This window comes from Polyodon spathula, chromosome 4, assembly GCF_017654505.1.
Source record: "Polyodon spathula isolate WHYD16114869_AA chromosome 4, ASM1765450v1, whole genome shotgun sequence".
NCBI lineage: Eukaryota > Metazoa > Chordata > Actinopteri > Acipenseriformes > Polyodontidae > Polyodon > Polyodon spathula.
Window position 1 is genome coordinate 20,961,383 of NC_054537.1, and position 22,851 is coordinate 20,984,233.

The 22,851-nt window shown below is 35.6% G+C and overlaps 1 protein-coding gene across 1 annotated transcript in view; it reads right to left on the bottom strand.

The window, feature by feature from the left end:
* LOC121313897 (probable ubiquitin carboxyl-terminal hydrolase MINDY-4) overlaps positions 1-22,851 on the bottom strand; it is a 52,441-nt gene that overhangs the window by 13,791 nt on the left and 15,799 nt on the right. Inside the window, exons 5-9 of the mRNA XM_041246683.1 lie at positions 6,103-6,209; positions 4,739-4,855; positions 2,025-2,094; positions 1,528-1,534; positions 747-848 (exon numbers count right to left, since the gene is read on the bottom strand). Of these exons, the coding sequence (XP_041102617.1) occupies positions 747-848; positions 1,528-1,534; positions 2,025-2,094; positions 4,739-4,855; positions 6,103-6,209 (403 nt within the window). The remainder of the gene's footprint in view (positions 1-746; positions 849-1,527; positions 1,535-2,024; positions 2,095-4,738; positions 4,856-6,102; positions 6,210-22,851) is intronic.

Below are 22,851 nucleotides of genomic sequence, written 5' to 3' on the forward strand. Positions count from 1 at the left end.
GTATACTCTATAATAAATGCTGCACTGGCTACCTGCAAAGTTCAGGATTACTTTCAAAATTCTCCTGCTTGCCTACAAGGCCCTTCATCAGACAGGTCCAGAGTATCTCTCCAATCTGCTGACCTGCTATGTCCCTGCACACAAGCTGAGGTCCTCTGACTCTGGCTTGCTTGTTATACCCAACAAAAGTGCGCTCAGAGAGCTCTTTTAGCTTCATAGCCCTGACTCTCTGGCTTTCTCTCCCAGCTTTAGTGCATGTAGCTCCCACAGTCCCTTGCTTCAGATCAACTCTGAAGACCCACGTGTTCTCTTTTGGTTTCAATGCTCTTCAAGCCTGATATCTGTTATTAGCTGTTGTCTAAATTGCTATTTCAGGTTTTTCACTCCATCTTATTTGTATGATTCAGTATGATACACACATCTGCAGTGTTTAGAATTCACATGCTAGCTTTGTATTTAATGTAATATGCCTATATTTAATGTATTTGCATTGCAATATGTTGTATTTAATGTATTTGCATTGTTTTTACTGTTTGTATTTAATGTACTATGCCCTGTATTTCACTGTATTTAATGCATTATGCATTGTTCCTCACTATCTTGTAAAGTGTTTTGTGATGGTGGCCCACTATGAAAGGCGTTATATAAAATAAACATTGATTGATTGATAAATATATTGTGTCTTCCTAATACTGCTATAGAATCATGTTTTCCCATTAAAAAACATTAACCAAACATTAACTTACAGTGCAACAACAGCCTTTTTTCTGTCTCCTGCACGCCATACAATTTTGGCTAGTGCCATTGCAAGTTTTTTGCTTCTATTAGACTTTGAAGGCTCCAGTCGTCTTTAAAAACACATAAAAAAAAAAAAAAAAATGAAAAAAGCTTGATATATTTTGATACAATTAAAATGCACAGAAGTAAAAAAAAAAAAAAAAAAATTGTTTTGCAAAAAAAAGTTCAAATACCTGTAAAATTGTGTTACTGTTTTATGCTACAACATAATGGTTGTTTGCATAAGTGTAATTTACACGGACACATGTCCCCCTCACTTTTTCATTATTTCAGATAGAATAATCTTTATGCATTCATCATCTACAGAAACTAGACCCCCCCCACCCCGTCACATGTTGATTGTTTCAGATGCAAATATGTTCAAACATATTTCATTTTAGCAATACAGTTACCTATCAAGAATTGCTGGAAGACAGCTGGCTTTTACATAACTCAAATGCAAATAATTCATGGTGTAAGTATTTCTAGTTTTCAAAATACACATATATTTGTTAGTATTCACTACAAAAGTCTGTGGAGTACTGTCCTTTAAAGAAGTGAAAGTAAAATACTGGTGAGAGCTGAGTTAAAAGGTCAAAGCCGCAAACAGTAAACAAAGTGTTCGAACAATGGAACGGAAGGGGGTAAACAAATCTAAAATTAGCGAATAAACTTTCGCAGGATATTTAGTATTTTGCTGAAAATATTACTAAAACACTGCTCGGCAGACAGCTTGCTCAGTGAGTAAACAAATCTGCTGTTTAAATGGAAACAACTTGAATCTCATTAATAAAGTTGCAGCTTGAAGAAAATAATTATTGGATGTCCTTATTGTCATTTCCTAAGGGTGCAACAAAAAAGATTGCTTTACACAAAAGTGAAAAACATTAACACCACACTTATTTATTTATTTATTTTTAACATTTTCTTCCTGCTTCAATGCCACTAAAATAGTGGATTTTACACTCCCCATTACTAATGCCACACACCTAACATTGCTTGTATTTGTATACAGCCAATCATCTGTCCACAACACATCTCTAATTACTTCTCAATCAAGAATCAACCAATTACCCATCTCCAAATATCTCCAATATGCATCGAATGCAAGAATAAATCAACTGATAATTTACGGGGCATAGATGCATTCATTGCATCAATATCTGGTGTGTCCAGACAAGGGTGTGGGAAGATTCAACAATATTTTGGTTGTAAAGCATGCACTTACGAAGATCCACTGCTGCTGCTATTCTCTTCAAAAAGGAGCTTTTGCAACACACAGGCTTGGACAGAAGCCAGTACTCCACAAGGGCCACCCTGGAAAATCAATACATTCATGTTATTTAGATTCACAAGAAAAAAATCTGAAATTCTGCAATTGTGAATAAAGTTTGATTCATTATTTTACACAGTTTATCAATTACAAAAGAAGGATCCACTTCCATATTTGTTTCATGTTAAATATTTAAACAAAATATTTGGCAGTGAGAAGTAATACAGCTCAATGAACCACCCCAGCCATCAACTCTGCCCTGGCCTAATTTTAATATTTAAACTTTGTGAACTAAAGCTGACAGAGAAGGAAAATGTGCATGTGTATGTGTTAAAGTACATTACAAAATTCTGCTGCTCGTCTTGTATTCTCCCAACCTTGCTATTCTCGTGCTACCCACCTGCTTCTCATCCTCCACTTCCTACCTATTTCTGTTCACATTCAAAACCCTTGTTCTTGCCTACCACTCTCTTCACCACACTGCCCCCTCCTACCTCCAATCCCTCATGTCTCCCTATACCTCCTCTTGCCCTCTCCACTCCTTTAAATGCCAACTGGTCACTCTCCAGCCTCCCGATTATTAATGTACCACGTACTAACTTATAACATAGTATACTATTAGTTGCACACACAAAAAAAAATATATAACAGTAATTAATAGTAAATTAGAAATAGTAAACTAGAAATTAGGAGTAAAGTAAAAAAAACACATTTGTCTGACAGCTTAGCTTTGCATACATGTGACTGAAACCTACCCATGTTTACGAATACACAACTTCAAACAACCACAGGTTTTAAGAGCTTCTATGAGATAGACATACTTTATGAATACAGTCCATTCAGCTTTACTATAATGGCACAGCAACATTTACAATGAATACAAATTAAGTGTCAAATTAAGTTTTCCTTAATGGAAAAGCTTAATCACAAACTACAAAGGAGGATCTGACTGGAATGGCTGTTTGCTTCGAGGCCCTTTGAAGAACCCTTCACACCCCAGGTGAAACGAAGCGATTGAATCCTATTTTTTGCGCATATGTCACAATACAGATTGATGAAGACTGAGCAAGCAAAGCTCTCCATCCAAGCATGTGTTCTACTTGGAAATAAAGTTATGCAGCTTTTCCATTATTTCAATCAGCAATCTCTCTGGATCATGGGTAAACAACGAAGGCAATTAATGACAAGCCTGGCAGGATTACAATAGGTATTATCTTGCATCAAAACCAACTCAGGGTCAATTGCACCAGCAAATGGTCTTTCTACTGTCAAGATTTGTGTGACCTTGTGGCAAAGTGCCCACCCCTTGAGTATTTATTTATGTATGTTTTCATTTGTTATTATTATTATTAATTATATTGTATTTGTATGCAGGTGGATGAAGCTGTCCACTGTTAGCATTATTATTGTGTTTATGTGTGGGCGGTTGAGCACCGTCTGTCTTATTATTTACTGTTTGAGACCGGTGAAAAAGCCAGTTTTATAATGTGTAGTCAGTGGGGGGTGGTGGGCTGATTTGAAGCTGTAGTGTAAGATTTTGATTTTAGAAAACAATGTTAATTTCAAACATCAAATTGTCACATATAATAGAACACGTCAGCTAGCAGTGTTGTTGCCTAATGAATTACAGAGTCGGAAGATTGTCATTGTAAGCATTGCTGCATGATTTCCTTTTTTTGTCCTCCAGTCTTTATATTTTCAAAAGCATTATAAATGTTTTTAATGGCTTCAAGGAAATCAGACATATTAGGAATGGTATTGTGTTGCTTTGTGTTCTCACGATATCACCGTCACCTGAGATGTTAATTTACAGTAATCTAAATCAGTTATATTTTGAAAAGTTAATTCATTTTGAGTTACATGGCAGTAGTAATCAAAACTGCTGCTGCAGTTTTTGTTTTCAAATACATTTTGCATTTATAAATTTAATACCAAATGTTGAAGGTCTTGTTAGTGCAGTATGGAACAGGTTTCCCCACAAAATGCACGTTATTCTTGACATGAAGGATCAACATTGTTATAAAGTCTGTTGTCTCCCCATAATAGATTCTGCTCCTTAATCAATGTCAGTTCAACTGTTTGAGGGTACAGTACACTTGCTACGACTCTTTTCGTGGAAAAGTATTCTTCAGCAGCAAAGGAGAAAGACAGTGGGATTAAATAAATAAAGATAAAAAAGTGCATGACCTCTGTAACAGAAGAGAAAATGATAACAGAATGTTGTCAATAAGTATTAAGTACTGGAATGTGTGATGATAGCTCCTCGCTAAATGCACAAACTGACATAAAGCAGGTTCTGTTACCATTTTCTCCTGTATTGTAGTAGGTATGGTATATACAGTATGTGCATGGTTCACTGCTATTTTCTTTGTTATTTTATATGCATCAAAATCATCCTGGTGAGTCAGACCTAAAAAACATATACTCATAACCTCAATACCTTGAGAAACAAAAACTAGATAAAAGTCAAAAGACACATTTTGTTTAAAAATTGAACAATAAAAAAAGAAACTCTATCCTAGCAAGGTGCTTTAATTCAACTTTGAAGGAGACAGCTAAAATGTATGTTGTCCATTTTTTGTGGCTTAGAAGCTGAAATAGAACTATTAGTAATCCCAGTTAGAGTGTTAACAAGCTGTACTTTGTAATGTAGTGTAAGAGAACAAGAAACTAAATAGTTTATATTACCTTCTTTTGCACAATGCCATATCTTAAATCTGGTAAATCATTAAAGGAGAAACTCTGAATCTTCCACTCATCATTAAAGCAGGCGAAACTTGAGCCAAAGAGAATGTTTTTGAGGTCCTAAAAACAAAAACAAAAAATGGAAGGATAATTAACATGATTACCAAAATTACACTCAAATTACTTATTCTTAGAGATAATATATAATTTGGCTTACTTAAACTGGGTTTACAAGATGTTTTTAGATTGTGATTTTGATAGATTTTTTAGATTAATATACAAGTTCCTACATAATCCTGCTCTCCTGCTTGCCTGACTGCTGCTTAATATAAACAAATCGCTTTGGGCACCTCTGCTGTATAGGCTACTAAAATCAAGTGCTTAGCAGATGCTCAGTTCATTGCGGGCCACATTATAAGGTTGAAACAGAGCTTTGGGAACCACTGCCCTATAGAATTGACTTTATAAAGTCAAATGAACTGCTGAATAATGTCACTTTGTTGTTTTCCATAAACCAGTACTTAACGAAAAACTGACAAAAATTGAAAAGTGTGACATTTCGAAATCTAAACTGAAATATTGTACTACTATAATGGCTTCCGGTTGACTTTTGCAATATGATTATGTAGCTTCTTTGATTACAATTATGTAATAAAATATTTAAATTATATTTACATGGTTTTTAATCCTTAACTTCTAGGTGATGCAAAACATTTGGCCATAGCTCTACATTAGTTTTTCAGGAGAGTGCTTTTAAAGGTTATCAGATGACCTTTAAAAAGACTCTTTTTAAAATAAACCTGTTAAGGCTGAAGCGTCATGCACATTGTCTGATTTTAAGGCTTTTCTCATGGCATTTAGTGGGTCTGGTGCATACCAAGAATTGCAATCCAGTTTTGTCATGTCTTACTTTTAAACACACTGCATTTTTAACCTTAGCTGTTGGTTAGTAAAGGGGAAAGCTTATACAATACAGACATTGGTTACAAAAGAAACCATGATCTTCAGAAACACACCATTTTCCAGTGGGTTGCATATGTTCAGTTGTAACAGTAATCTTTCTTGTATCAAGAGTCAGCATGGGAGTCTGGACTTTCACCCCCAGGTTTTATGACAAGATAACTTAATGTGAAAAGCGTCAGTCAATGTTGTTAGACTAATTGATAGTACATGTATTCTGAGGTTAATCAGCTGATGACAGGCATGTTTATGAATAGTGTAGCTTTTAAGAGACTAACAAAGTTAAAGATTTCAAGTTAAAGAACTCCTCTGCATATTTCAGACATTTTCAAGCTTCCCAGTTTCCAATGATGCCAAAATAATAAGTTTAAAAGAAAATAATGGCAAGAAAATCTAAATATTCTTACTTCTGCAAGGTTAAGGTCAATGGGCTGTGCATCTACATTGAGTCTGGATGCTCTGGAAAAAACTGGTACTCTGCTAAGTTCACAAAACTCCTCATCTTTGATATCATCTGCAAATGAAAAAACAAATCTCAAATCAACAAATACGTTGGTTAATGTAATATTTACAACACAGTTTCTTAATAAATAACCTTGTCTGCAGTAATATTATTGGGTCTACGGGAGGACCTTTTAACATAATAATCCTGGGTTTGTTATGGGCATAGCCTCCTGTGGTGGTGGCCCTTTCATGGGTGAGAAACAGTAGATCATTTGTGGGTTTCCTCTCCAAGCTCCAGTTCTAATAATCACATATAAGATTAGGATGCTACAAATTTCCTGGTTATTTGTGCAGCTGTTGACTACAACATGACTTTGTGTTTTTTGTCTTGTCCCAGGATGAAAAAATAATTGTGACCAGTTCATCTATAGAGTACATTTTAACATTTGTGTTTTATTTTTTTTAAGATAAGATTATTCTACTACAGTCTACCATTATATATTCAACTCTTGACTATCTGGCACCTACAGATATATGTCACAATGACACATAAGGTGTGCTCTATACATATTAAATGTCTGTTACTCTCATTTAAACACCAACTTGTAGCAATATATGAGTATAGATTATATACCTAGTTTCATTAACTTCATTTGAAGAACATCTGCTTTGGGATTCGATGTGGATTTTTTTCTGTAAAATTTCAATTAAAATAAGTATTAATATATCAAGTAAACCTCAATATGTTAAAGTGAAAACTTACCAACCGTTTAAACTTGAATGCTTGAGTACAGACAGTAAAATGAAAGTCTAATTCAATTTTTCCAAAACATGTAGAACACTTGATGCATGAACAGAGTATTGGGTTAATAGTCCTGATATTAAAAAGCAAAATGCAGTAACTTGCTAAATTTAAACAAATCACATCACAGCCTTCCAGGATGATGAGCCAGCTGGACAGATACCCACTATTAAAGGTCTACTACAGTGGTTCCCGACCTTTTTTCAATGTAGGGACCACCTTGGTGTTTGGATTTTTCCCATGGACCACTTGCCACGTATTTGTTCACAACAGCATTTCAAAACTACTTTTTGTATGTATCTGTATAAGTACATGCAGTTACTATTTATATAATGTGCCTAACTTAATGAGATTCCTGGGCTTGGATCGTTACTACCAGGTCAGTTATTTTGTCCAATGAAATTCCTGTATCTCTTATTTATTTATTTATTTTACACATTTTGAATGCTTTGTGGATAAATGGCATCTCAGTTTTAACGTAACAAACAATGCACTGGGGTTTGGGTCAACCTCAGATCCAGTAAATGTATATGTGCTTGTCCCCGCAACCGTTATCTTGTGTAGCAAATTAATCTGTCAATTTCTAACGCAATTTATTGCATTCACTGAGTCGCAAACTTCGCTCAATGTAGATATAATAAAAACACTAGAATGCAAAGACACGGTGGGTGGGAAGCAATTTGAAAAATTAAAACATGATTGGAGAGTGTACAGGATGTTACATAGCACCTCTGGTGGGCTGTGATGTGTACATTAAATGGGAATGATGGCACACAGTTGATAGGAGTTGGGGGTAACGCGTTAGTAACGTAACACGCTACTATAATAATATTACATTATTTCTTAATAACAAGTTAATATAAAGCGTTAGAGTTTTAATTTGAGTAATAATATTACAGTTACTTTCCATAAAAAAAAAAAAGTGTTTTCATCGCTACATTATATGTTCTACATCTAAATAACGTTGTGTTTAAATCAGAAACAAGAGGCAATAAATTCAACAAGATTTATTTACATATTAAAATCACTATATAAGTACGCACAGCATGTAATGTCTATGCAGCGGCACCACTTGGACTGTTTGGTAATTAAAAGAATACAGCCTACCGGTATTGAGAAAATAACCCCATGCCTTGTAGTGTACTGCAATTGATGCGATACAACAAAGATTACTGGGATTTTTAAACTAAACGCTGAACCTACGATTTGAAGAACTGAAGTTGCATACACAGTAAAAATGAGGACGGATTCAAAAACTTTTTTTTTTGTTCAAAGTTCATGTAGTTTAATACAGACAACAGTGACCATAAGCCTTTGCCAATTTTTCTGCTTTTTTTTTTTATTTTTTGTTTCCTGATATGGGCGAGTTAGAGCTAAGTGTCACAATTTTAATGTCTGCGTTCATACATATTGAAAGGCTATCTCAATTTAAGTAAATGATTTAGTGCTGTTAGTTTTGTGAACTGTTATAATGAAGCTAGCAAATTGCAATATTTAGTTTGATCTTACAGTGTTAATTTATTTTGTACCTTAATAGCCTCCATAGCTAATGAGAATGCTGTGAGGAGTGTGAATTCGTGCAGGAGATGTTGTGGAGTGTGCAACGATCCCTACTGTGCTTCCATTTTATTTTTATAACTGTTTTAATTTTAACACAGTTTAGAACACACCACTGGCAGACTACTTTGTTTTCTATTATTGCTGAGTCTTGTAATGAAGTCACAGATTAATAAAACTTGAGTGGAAGCAAGATACTATCGCCCAGCCTGATTCAGTTGCAGTTGTCTACGCTACTGACCAGAGAACTAAGGTAACCCATGGCCTTAGTTTATTTGATTGGCATACCTTTAAAAAACGCATTACCAGACTATGGAGATTAGTCACAATTGTTTCACAAGGCAAAAGAAGGAATGTAGTGGGTAATACAACAACTAATATAGCCCACTATTTTTTAATTAATATGTAATACTAATATTATTACTTTTTTCTCAAGAAACGAATAATGAATAATACATTACTTTTTATCAGTAACGACCCCAACACTGGATTTAATCATATTTGGTTTCATATTACTTTCATATTACTTTCATATTCATATAGTGCTGAAAATGAAAAGTGCCAAAACGGTGGTTTTAATGTTTTTTTTTTTTTTTTTTTTTTTTTTTAATTTAGTTATTCCAACCAATTTAGGAATATTCAGTACAGTGCTGTACTTTTATGCAGAGCTAAAAGGCTGGGTCAGCCAGGTTACCCTTTTTTTTTTTTTTTTCCCACTGAACAGTGAAGAATTAGCACAGATTAGAAAGATGTGTATTTACTTAAAACTAATGCTGGCTAAAGACAAACGCGCCTTCATAATGTGTAAGTTATTTAGTTAGTATTTGTTTCACATTAGAAAGCTCTTTCAGATCACATATTTTGTTTAGTTTCTGGAATTCCTACCAAAACTGATTATCTGTTAGGAATAAACATATATTAAGTAATTGTACCTAACAAAATAATTTCTGAAATCTTAACTGTTTTGCACATCATTTAACCAAATAGGTATCAAATGTGCAATTCTGAAAGAAACACGTTACAGCACACATATATTTGTATTATAAAACATGATATCTGGTACTGACAGGTTAAAAAGCACTGTTTCTATGCCTTTTTATTGGGTTATCTGTTTGCACTTGCACTTTGTGTCTTCTGGGTTAAATCATGTTATTGAATGAAAGCATTTCAGTTGATAGAAGCAGCTGGCTTGCTAATGGCAAGAAAGAAGCCACTGAAGGGATGAAATGACCAATTAAGTGCAACCCTAACTGAAAGTGCCTTCAAACAGATGTCCTTAGCCAGGTGTAGTACCATATATCAAATACAAATGTACTATAACATGTGTTTCTTTCAAAACTGGACATTTGAGATGTTAATAATGAATGGAAAAACACAACCGTTTATGGGATTATTTTGTTCAATACATTCACATTAAAACAAAGATTTATCAACTGTTTTGGCTCACGGGAGCTCAAGATCCATCTACTAATTCTTGATTCATAAGAGTTAACAGTTAAGGTCAAGGTAAAAAACAACACCATAAATCCCAATACTGTCATTTCTTACAGCTATTTGATTCAGAATACCAGATGGTTTTCTTTCCAGTTTTGCAACACTGTAATATCTCAATATAAAGATGCTGACCTTCAAAGGGAAAAACTTTTTGGGGGGTGGGGAGGTATTATTCGGATCGTTTCACACCAACTTCTGTCAGCGATCAAGGCCATTAGAGGGATGCTTTTTTTAGTGTGAATATAAAGGGCAAAGAATGTTAATGATGATGAATTATTATATATCAGTTGTACCACTGTATTTCATCTCCTTCTTTCTGGCAAGTGGAATGGAATGCAGTGGTAGAAAACAATGATATAAAAACAGCACATGTAATTGGTTTAAAACAACCGTCATGTGTGATAATGATTTTAGACTGCTTCTTGTTATTTTTGTCAATGCCTTGTATAAAGAGACAAAGAGTCACTACCACACTTCGAACGCAGCTGAACTCAAGTTTGCTGACATTTGAAACAGAGTCACCCCCCACATGCGAGCCAAGACCACTGCTTTAATGAAGCATACCCCCTTTGTGACTTTTTGTTTACCTGCCCAAAAGTTAGTCCAAAGCTACAAATAATCAGCACAGCATCTTGTTTAGATATTTAATTGAACAGAAATATAAAGCGATAAATGATATGTATATAAAAAAAAAATAGCTTAGGGCATGCAAGGTAATGCTTCTAATGTTTCTGTGCAAGTGTAGTGGAATAGGACCAGGATGCTTTTTTTTTTTTTTTTAAACTTCACATGAACAGTAAAACATTTGTGGATAAACCCATTCAAAACAAGAAATTTGTACAGCTAGTGAAAAAAAATGTAACCAATGTATACACAGTATGCCTTATGAGGGGTTTTCAACCAGTGGTACGTGTATCCCTGGGGTTACTTCTAGGGGACACAGGGCTACGCAGGACCACTCAGAAATGCAAAAATAAAAATGGAAGTGAAAGAAAATAAAGATCTTGAACTGTTTTTTGTTTGTTTTTTTTGTTTGTTTTTACGGTATTATATATTTTCTCTAAACCACTGTGTATAAATATTTCATTTTCATTTAGCAGCTCCCAATAAAGTACAAAGTCTTAATGTTACAGTACACAACTTTGCAGTTTTCAACTCATCATATAATTTAATAGTAATCAGGGAAACACAACATTTCTGCTTTTTTTTTTTTTTTTTAAGTATAAATGCTCCAATAAACAAAAATAATAATACAATACTAGCATTTTAATGTTTTTTTGTTTTTTTTATATATATTGTATTAACAGTAATAACTGCTTGTTGAATTTGTTTCTGATACAGTACAGCTAGATTATTCTAGATAAGTCAAAAATGGATACATTTCTTACTTGCAAAAGAAAAACAAAGGAAAAAGCCCAAAAGTCCAGAGAAAATATAAAGCGACAGAGTTATATTATTTTGGGATCATGTTTGTATTGCCATTAATAAAATGTTTATCATTGTTAAAGCTGTATTTTTTCACGGTTATCACGATTTCCGTCAAACATACTCATTGCCGTGTAATATGTAGTTCCCCATAAAAATGGAAATTTCTGGAAGAACACTGTAAATATACATATTTTTTTACCACTTCAAAATAAATAACTTAATAACATTTGCCTTATTGACACACAAAGACTTGTAATTAAAAGTTTTAAGAATTACTGTTTTGTATTATGTCCTACATCCGCAGTTGTTAGCACAAAACTTTTGTGACATATTTACATATTAAATAAACGGGGGGACATTTTTTATTTGTTTATCAGATTATTCTGCCTTTTATTGCAACTGCGAAATTGCAAAGGGGTACCTGAGCTGAAATCTCCACACAGCAGCGATACAGTTTAAAAATTCTCTCCAAAGAAATTAACGTGTTAAATCGCAGAAGTTAACTGTGATTAATTGACAGGTTGAGAATATATATATATATATATATATATATATATATATATATATATATATATATACACACACAAACACACACACACACACAGTGCAAAAAGTATTTGCCCCGTCTGATTTTTGCATTTTTTGACACTGAATGTTATCAGATCTTCAACCAAAATCTAATATTAGATAAAAGGGACCCTGAGTGAACAAATAACACAGAATTTTGATACTTATTTAATTTATTTATTAAAGAAAGTTATAAAGCACCCAATGTCCAAGTGTGAAAAAGTAATCGCCCCCTTAGACTCAATAACTGGTTACGCCACCTGGGGTTTAGGTCTGGACATAAACTGCTCGTTTCAGGTCCTGCCACAACATCTCAATGACTAGGTTATTCCAAAATGTTAAATTTCTTGTTCTTCAACCATTCTGATGTAGACTTGCTTGTTTGTTTCAGATCACTGTCTTGCTGCATGACCCAGCTGCACTTCAGCTTCAGCTGACGGATGGATGGCATGACATTCTCCTGTAGAATTCCCTGATTCAGAGCAGAATTCATGGTTCCTTCAATGGTGGCAAGTCGTCCAGGTCCTGATGCAGCAAAGCATCCCCAAATCATGACACTACTACCACCATACTTGATCGTTGGTAAGAGGTTCTTACCGTGGAATGCAGTGTTTGGTTTTCACCAGACATAATGGGGCCCATGTTGGCCAAAAAGTTCCACAGCATTCATGTTCTTCTTCGTGAGCAGTGGTTTCTGCCTTGCTACTCTGCCATGAATCCCATTTTTGCCCAGTGTGTTTCTGATGAACGCTGACCTTAGCCGAGGTGAGAGGCCTGCAGATCCCTGGATGTTGTTCTAGGGTTCTTTGTGACTTCTTGGATGATTTTACATCTTGCTCTTGGAGATTTTGGCAAGACGGACACTCCTGGGAAGATTCAATACTGTCCCAAACTTTCTCCGTTTGGGCAATATGGCTCTGACTGTGGTTTGGTGGAGCCCCAGAGCCTTAGAAATGGTTTGTAACCCTTTCCAGACTGATAGGCATCAACAACTTTTTTCCAGAGGTATTCAGGAATTTCTTTTGATCGTGGCATGATGTGCCTCTAGAACCTGTGTGCTGACAACTTCACTCTGTTGGTAAGGGCCAAAGTTAGTCAGATTTATATTGGGCAGGGCTGGCCCAAATCAGGGATGATTGTTAACCAAAGTATTCAAACAGCTGACCCTAATTATCCCTTTAATTGGGTTGAGTTAACTAGGGGGCAATAACTTTTTCACACCTGAAGATTGCATGTTTGATTACCTTACACACCAAACAAATGAAAGAAGCACCAAACTTTGGTGTCATTTTTTCTCTCAAACTCCCTCTATATACTACTACAACCCACAAAAAGATCTGACCAAATTCAATGTGAAAAATGTGCAAACATGCAGCAAATCAGGCAGGGGCAAATACTTTTTCACAGCACTGTATGTATATATATATATATATATATATATATATATATATATATATATATATATATATATATATATATATTAGGTGCAAGGCATTCTACAGGATGTTGTGTACCTCTTTTGATGAAAAACTAAAAGCTCTGTATTGCATCACCTGTTTAAGTAATCAAAACATAATAGACCCTGAACTACATTTGAACTTCTGTTTCATTACAAAGGTTCTAAATTTAGCTTGGTGCCAGATTTAAATAATTAAATCAACAAGTGCAGTGTGTGTCAATTTCACTAGTGTTAGCCTGAGTAAATGGCATAAACAGTATCCTGTGAACTTAAACTTCTCTTGATCAGTGGTTCCCAACCTTTTTCAATGCAGGGACCACCTTGATGTTTGGATTTTTCTCACGGACCACTTGCCACGCATTTTTTCACAACAGCATTTTGAAGCTAACTTGTATGTATATGTATAAGTACATGTAGAAAGTATTTCTTAATGAGATTCCTGGGCTTGAATCTTCTCTACCAGGTCAGCAAGGAATTTTGTCACTTTGCGCACTGAAAGTTGCTGATGGCAAAGTTCCTGTTTTTTTTTGTTTAAAATTGTTTTGCAGATAAATGGCGTCTCAATTTTTCAGCTTTAAGAGTTTTGTTTGACAAAACCTCCTGACAAATAATGCCCTGGAAAAATGGGTCGTCTTCGGATCCAGTAAATGTAAATACGTGCTGGTCCCCGCAACCGTTACTTTGTGTGGCAAATTTATTTATCCATTTCTAACGCAATTTATTGCACTCAGCGATCGCCAACTTCACTCGATGTACATATGGAAAACACAGGAATATGAAGGAGAAGTGGGTGGGAAGCAATTTGAAAAACAAAAAATGATTGTAGAGCGTACAATAAATCTAAATGTAACTTTATCAGATATTACTTAATTTGACAGTTGATAATTTACTGAAAAAAAGTTATACTTAGTGACAAATACCAAAAAAAAAAAAAATGTGGTGGAATTTCACTAATTTCTACTATGCTTTAAATCAACTAAATTGCTCTGCTTTTACTTATGGTAACATACTGCAATGATTGTGTAAATAGTGTGCAAAGTGTGTGTGTGTGTGCACATTATATATATATATATATATATATATATATATATATATATATATATATATATATATATATATATATATATATATATATATATACACACACACACACACACACACACACACACACACACACACACACACACACACACACACACACAGTGGCTTGCGAAAGTATTGACCCCCCTTGGCATTTTTCCTATTTTGTTGCCTTACAACCTGGAATTAAAATTGATTTTTATTTGGATTTCATGTAATGGACATACACAAAATAGTCCAAATTGGTGAAGTGAAATGAAAAAAATAACTTGTTTAAAAAAATTCTAAAAAATAAATAACGGAAAAGTGGTGCGTGCATATGTATTCACCCCCTTTGCTATTAAGCCTCTAAATAAGATCTGGTGCAACCAATTACCTTCAGAAGTCACATAATTAGTTAAATAAAGTCCACCTGTGTGCAATCTAAGTGTCACATGATCTGTCACATGATCTCAGTATATATACACCTGTTCTGAAAGGCCCCAGAGTCTGCAACACCACTAAGCAAGGGGCACCACCAAGCAAGCGGCACCATGAAGACCAAGGAGCTCTCCAAACAGGTCAGGGACAAAGTTGTGGAGAAGTACAGATCAGGGTTGGGTTATAAAAAAATATCCGAAACTTTGAACATCCCACGGAGCACCATTAAAGCCATTATTAAAAAATGGAAAGAATATGGCACCACAACAAACCTGGCAAGAGAGGGCCGCCCACCAAAACTCACGGACCAGGCAAGGAGGGCATTAATCAGAGAGGCAACAAAGAGACCAAAGATAACCCTGAAGGAGCTGCAAAGCTCCACAGCAGAGATTGGAGTATCTGTCCATAGGACCACTTTAAGCCGTACACTCCACAGAGCTGGGCTTTACGGAAGAGTGGCCAGAAAAAAGCCATTGCTTAAAGAAAAAAATAAGCAAACACGTTTGGTGTTCGCCAAAAGGCATGTGGGAGACTCCCCAAACATATGGAAGAAGGTACTCTGGTCAGATGAGACTAAAATTGAGCTTTTTGGCCATCAAGGAAAACGCTATGTCTGGCGCAAACCCAACACCTCTCATCACCCCGAGAACACCATCCCCACAGTGAAGCATGGTGGTGGCAGCATCATGCTGTGGGGATGTTTTTCATCGGCAGGGACTGGGAAACTGGTCAGAATTGAAGGAATGATGGATGGCGCTAAATACAGGGAAATTCTTGAGGGAAACCTGTTTCAGTCTTCCAGAGATTTGAGACTGGGATGGAGGTTCACCTTCCAGCAGGACAATGACCCTAAGCATACTGCTAAAGCAACACTCAAGTGGTTTAAGGGGAAACATTTAAATGTCTTGGAATGGCCTAGTCAAAGCCCAGACCTCAATCCAATTGAGAATCTGTGGTATGACTTAAAGATTGCTGTACACCAGCGGAACCCATCCAACTTGAAGGAGCTGGAGCAGTTTTGCCTTGAAGAATGGGCAAAAATCCCAGTGGCTAGATGTGCCAAGCTTATAGATACATACCCCAAGAGACTTGCAGCTGTAATTGCTGCAAAAGGTGGCTCTACAAAGTATTGACTTTGGGGGGGTGAATACTTATGCACGCTCAAGTTTTCTGTTTTTTTGTCTTATTTCTTGTTTGTTTCACAATAAAAAATATTTTGCATCTTCAAAGTGGTAGGCATGTTGTGTAAATCAAATGATACAAACCCCCAAAAAATCAATTTTAATTCCAGGTTGTAAGGCAACAAAATAGGAAAAATGCCAAGGGGGTCAATACTTTCGCAAGCCACTGTGTGTGTGTGTGTGTGTGTGTGTGTGTGTGTGTGTGTGTGTGTATATATATATATATATATATATATATATATATATATATATATATATATATATATGTGTGTGTGTGTGTATATATATATATATATATATATATATATATATATATATATATATATATATATATGATAAACATGATTTCCATTACATGAGATTGTAAAACTTCATGCGGATTTGAACTCGGCTCTCGCCAAGAAAAGCACCAACTAAGATGTAGCTTTACAGTAAACTAATGTGATCCATCTGCATCTCCATTCATTTACGTTTCTTTACATCAGTTGTTGTAGATATTCTTCTACCTGGTGTTGATGGCTGAAGTGTAATGCTGGCTCCGAGGATCAGTTTATTTTGCCTCCCCAGCGCATCAGCACACACAACGGCTGCGATGCTGGCTCCGGGGATCAACCACAGTGCGGTCACCCCAGACCATCAGCATGACAACCGTCTGGATTGAGCTAAGTAGGGTACGTCTCTGGGGTCAAGTATTACTTCAATTTGGCTCCGCCCTCGTATTAAAGACGCCCTCATATTGACGCCGCAGTCATATATCAGCTTTATAATAGAGGTCGCCCTTGAATAAACGCCGCTATCAATATAGAAACATTAAGATTTTTTTTTTCTGCCCCTACTAACAAAAACACACACAGTAAACAAATAAACGCACAACACTATGTACATGTGCGCCCCCAAAGAGATGGGAGCCTCAATCTAGCACGTAAATTACAAACTAATGTACACACACAGTAAACATATTTTATTTTATGGTAAAATCCAAGATAAACTACGTACAGAACAGTAGTACCTCTGAGGTTCTTATAAGTGGTTTTGTTGTTTTGTTTTTAGTTCAAATGTAATTCTCGTACTCAATCCAGTACAAATAAAAACACTGTGCTTACTATCTATGAGAAGATTTAGTTTCGGTTTCTCTTGCAGAGAAATTACAAACAAGCAAGTTACAGTGAGAACAAAAAAAAAAAAAAATAACCGCATGGGATATATTATAGTTTTTACAGAAAACAAGCTGATATTCTGAGCTACGTCACACTCATGGATTTAACTGCAACACCAGCATTGTTTCCGCGCCATGTTAACAACAACAACAACAACAGCGGAATATGGCCAATATATGTCGCAAAAAATCCTGCAGCATGATGTGCATTTAACATTAATAACTGCATTTAAACGAAGATGTTTACTATTATTGTTTTTTTTTTTTTTTTTATATCTTTTACTAAATTGCATTGCCTTTTATGTAATACGCAGTTCTGTGCATCGGTAACATTTTGATTTAATTTTGCTGTTGCGACATTAAAGGGTAATTTGACATACTGCTACAATACATAGCGGATTTAAAAGTATGTACTGTATTATAGTCCACGTGTCATCCATCCCTTTGGCATGTGATATTTTCAGAATCATATCATTCTGAAATAAAATACTACTTCTGTTGAAAATATAGTACTGTACCAACAAAACCAACCACAGTACATCTAAATGGAAGCCCACTTACTTTAAAACAAAGTATATTTTTTGTGTGCCCTGATATATATCAGACTTGTAGGACTCTGACTGGAGTTGCATTTTTCGTGACTCGGACTCAGACTCAAGTCACAGCCGCAGAGATATTAACCACTTCAACACCTCGAAGTACGCACTTACGTCAAATGAAAACCCACTTACAGTAACATGCTGTACGTGCGTACATCAAGTTTTTATGATCAGTTTCTCAGTCTAGTGTTTCAGGTTTCATTCTGGTGACATTTGTATCCAACTGTCATGTAGCGATTCCAATCTACCTGTAGGCGTTTAGAAGACTGAGATATATTGTGGGAAGCCATTCAACTTTTATGTATATATATATATATATATATATATATATATATATATATATATATATATATATATATATATACACACACACACACACACACACACACACACACACACACACACACACACACACACAGTGCCTATAGAAAGGCTACACCCCCTTTAAAAAAATTCACCTTTTGTTGCCTTATAGCCTGGAATTAGGAATTTTTTTTCATTTATCTATACATCCTACCACACAACTTCCATGTGAAAAAAATAGTCTAGAAATTTGCAGAAAATTAATTAAAAATAAAAACTGAAATAGCATGGTTGGATAAGTGTCCACCCCCCTTGTAATAGCAATCCTAAATTAGCTCAGGTATAACCAATCACCTTCAAAATCACACACAAAATTAAGCGGCCTCCACCTGTGTTACACTGTAGTGATTCACGTGATTACAGAATAAATTCAGCTGTTCCTGTAGGTTCCCTCTGCTGGGTAGTGCATTTCAAAGCAAAGACTCAACCATGAGCACCAAGGTGCTTTCAAAAGAACTCCGGGACAAAGTTGCTCAAAGACACAGATCAGGGGATGGGTATAAAAAATATCAAAGGCCTTGAATATGCCTTGGAGCATGGTCAAGACAGTTTTTAAGAAGTGGAAGGTGTATGGCACCACCAAGACCCTGCGTAGATCAGGCTGTTCCTCCAAACTGGATGACCGAGCAAGAAGGAGACTGATCAGAGAGGCTACCAAGAGGCCAATGGCAACTTTGCAAGAGCTACAGGCTTTTATGGCCAAGACTTGTCAAAGTGTGCATGTGACAACAATATCTCAAGCACTCCACAAATATGGCCTGTATTGCAGGCTGGCAAGAAGGAAGCCATTACTCAAGAAAGCCCACCTTGAATCCCATTTGAAGTATGCATAAAAAAACACTCAGGAGATTATGCAGCTATGTGGCAAAAACTTTTGTGGTCTGACAAAACTAAAATAGAACTTTTTGGCCTAAATGCAAAGTGTTATGTTTGGCACAAACCCAACACAGTGCATCACCCAAAGAACACCATCCCTACTGTGAAGCATGGTGGTGGCAGCATCATGTTATGGGGATTTTTCTCATCGGCAGGGACTGGGGCACTTGTCAGGATAGAAGGGAAAATGAATGGAGCAAAGTACAGAGAAGTCCTTGAAGAAAACCTGCTGCCCTCTGCAAGGAAGCTGAAACTGGGATAGAAGTTCACCTTTCAGCATGATAACGACCCAAAGAACACAGCGAAATTACATTGGAATGGCTAAGGAACAAAAAGGTAAATGTCCTTGATTGGCCCAGTCAGAGCCCCGACCTAAATCCAATCGAAAATTTGTGGGATGACTAGCAAGACTACTGTCCATCAACGCTCCCCAAGCAGCTTGACAGAGCTTGAACAGTTTGTAAAGAAGAATGGTCAAATATTGCCAAATGTAGGTGTGCAAAGTTGGTAGAGACCAACCTCAACAGACTCACAGCTGTAATTGCTGCCAAAGGTGCTTCCACCAAGTATTACAGGGGGGTGGAGACTTAAACAATTATGATCTTTCAGTTTTGTATTTTTAATATATAATTTTTTTCTTAATAAAAACTTGTTTCCCTTAACATTGTGGTGTATAGTGTGTAGATAAGTAGAAAAAAAATTAAATGCATGAAATACTGAGGCACTGTGACCTGGATGGCTGTAGTGGTGACTTCAGACCCGGAAGAACACAGAAACCAAAACAGGTAATGGCGGTGAACCTGAGACGTTACGGCGCCCAGTGTTTTATTAAATAATAAACAAAACACACAACTGAAAATAAAGGGCGCGTTGGCCAAAGAAACAGACAAACAAAACACAAAACGGACGTGGACGAAATCAACAAACAAGTACCATCAAAGCACTACATTCTTCTATGTTGATAAACAAAGACTAAAGTTATCACGCTCAATGCAGAGCTTTCCCGAAGTAAGTAAGCTAAATTAAATTCGTATGTCATTATTGTTTAGTTTATTTCTTTCCACACTATCTGCCATTAATGAAGCTATAATTAGCAATTTTAAACCATGGCCGTGTCTTAATTTATGTTTTTTGACGACGAAGAAATGAGCTCAAAAACTATTTTTCTAGTTCTACAATCCTTAAAAGAAATTGATCACTTTACTGTGTAAAGGATGCAGTCACTACACTACACACCGTTGGTTTCATAAAGACATTCTATCTGGAGACACGCCTCTTTTTAAATCTTGCAAATAACACTGCAGAGTTAGGAAAGAAACAATTGACAGGATTAATTATTCGTTTACATTAAAAGGGGTGCTATTTAAATTACAAATCGGGTAATTCATAACAGTCAACCTGTTTTAGAGCAATGAGTCAGCCAACATGCCTTTATCAGTGTTTCATATTTTATCCTGGTTATTATTATAATGCTAGTAAAATGCTAAACTTAATTTGTGGAATATTGTACATATGATTACTCTCACATGACATTGCTGGACTGTTACTAAACTGTTTCATATTTTTATTGTTATTGTAAATGCCAGCAATAAGCTAAACAGGTCTTTTCAAAATACCTTTATTTGTAGACTGAACTGTGTTAGTGAAGACTAAATATAATTCTCACAACTGTGCTGGACATTTGGTTTTCTGAACTGTTGTAATATAATTATTAGGTTTTCCTGCTTTTAATTCCAGCAATGAGCCAAGTTATGTCTATAAACATTATGACAGGTTTGAAGTGTCTTCAGGAGCATTACTATCTTTTCTGATTGAAAAAAAAAAATTCTGAAAAAAATTGTGGTAATATTTATTAAATGTACTTATTTTAACTAGCTACATTATATTTACGTTCAAATGCCATATTTAATTATTAATACGTTAATATAAAGTGGGAACAGATGGAATTTGGTATTCCCAAGAATGGAACAATTACTAGCCCTAAAAATGGTTACAATTGAAGGCAGTGCAGACGCCAGTGTTTTAAGCAGTAATAAAGCAATTTTATGCAGGCCACTCATTAAGCATGCAGTCTACATCTATGATAACAACTGACAGGGCTTCATATGATTAGAGGATGATTCAAAATCAGAAGCAGAGCCACAGTAAATGTCTTGTTTAAATTTACAGTAAATTTTAAAATTGTTGAGATACTTGTGTTGGAATATTGTTACAAAATTGTATAATGCCAAAAATATATCAAAAGTTTTAATGCGTGGCCAAAGTTTTCTCACTGATAATTGACCCTTTCTCAGTCAAAATGGCAATGCTGTTCACTTAGTAATCATTAGTAGTAATACAAAAACAGTACTTTCCGCATAGGTAATTTACATATCAACCCTCAGCATTCCAATTTATTTGTATGACGTCGGGTGAAAAGCCTGGTTTACTCGAGTAAAAAAAATTTAGCAAATGGAAAACCAAAAAAGCGTTTTACACAAGACATTTTTCTCGTGTAAATGTCTCGAGTTAAAAAAAATAAAAAAAACTTGCATGGAAACCCCATGATTCATACTGCAGAGCCTGTATCATCTTAAATTTCAGCTACAAGTTGGGGGCGACAGTGGGAGTGGTTGATTGTTCAAACCGGGACTTTACGCAGCAGAATCCTGTATATCAGGACGTTTTGAGTAAAAGTAGTTTTTTATCATTTTGAATCAATTGTTCACATTTGTATGTACTTACATTACCTTGTTTCATTTAGATTTTGCTCCTTTTGGTACACAGAAGTTTTCATTTTTCAAATGTATGTATATATACATACATATATCTCTGAAAACAGATACCCTTTGGGATTTTCAGTGGAAACCTAGTTTGATGTATTTTGATGTACGCACTATTACTAAGTAAATCTTGAAGTTATGAAATGCGAGTCGGGAAACGTTGTCTGTTCTTCCAAGTTTTGACATAGTGTTCTGAAGAACAAAGTACCTCTACAAAAACTAGGGATTATTTACATGCAATCTTGATCAGCCTTTTCATAAACCACGTGCCAGGAAATATATATAGAAAAGTTCTGCCTTAAGTAATCACGGCTAATTTTAGCAAAACAAAAGAAAAGCTTATAAACAAAAAAAAAACACAAAAGCCTTTGTAACAGGGTGAGCAGCCCTGTACAGTTTTAATTTTAGAACGGGGTCTCCACCTCCGCCCCTGTGTTATTTTGTATTTGTTTATTATTTTGTATGACGGCGCAGCCGTGCATTTTTGTGTTATTATTTTAAATATGTATTTATGGATAAATGACGGCGAACTGCAGTGTGTTTTGTTTTGCAGCGTGGATGAAGCCCATCCACGTTAATAATTAAAACCCGTGCAGAAGGTGGCCATCTCCCAAATTAAGTGATTAATTTATTGCTAATCGGGAGATGGTCACCTGTGTAAAAAGCCTGCAGCTCTCCATGTTAGAGGTGGGTGTTCAGAAGTGGAGAACGGGAGAGCGAGAGGCGGGAGAGATAGTTAAAAAGAATATAAGGATCAGTGAAGGCAGCTGCTCAGCCTGACTTTAGTGTTTATTTTTGTGTTCGAGATTTGTTTTATTTCAAACCTTTTATTTTGCTCTGTCAGCAAGTGTTTATTTTTGTTTGAATATTTTACTTGTTTTTTTCTTTAATAAACGGCGCACGCGCCACTGCATCGTACCCTTTGTTTTGGTTGTGCTTCCTTCTGGTCTGGGTCACTGCAACGCCAT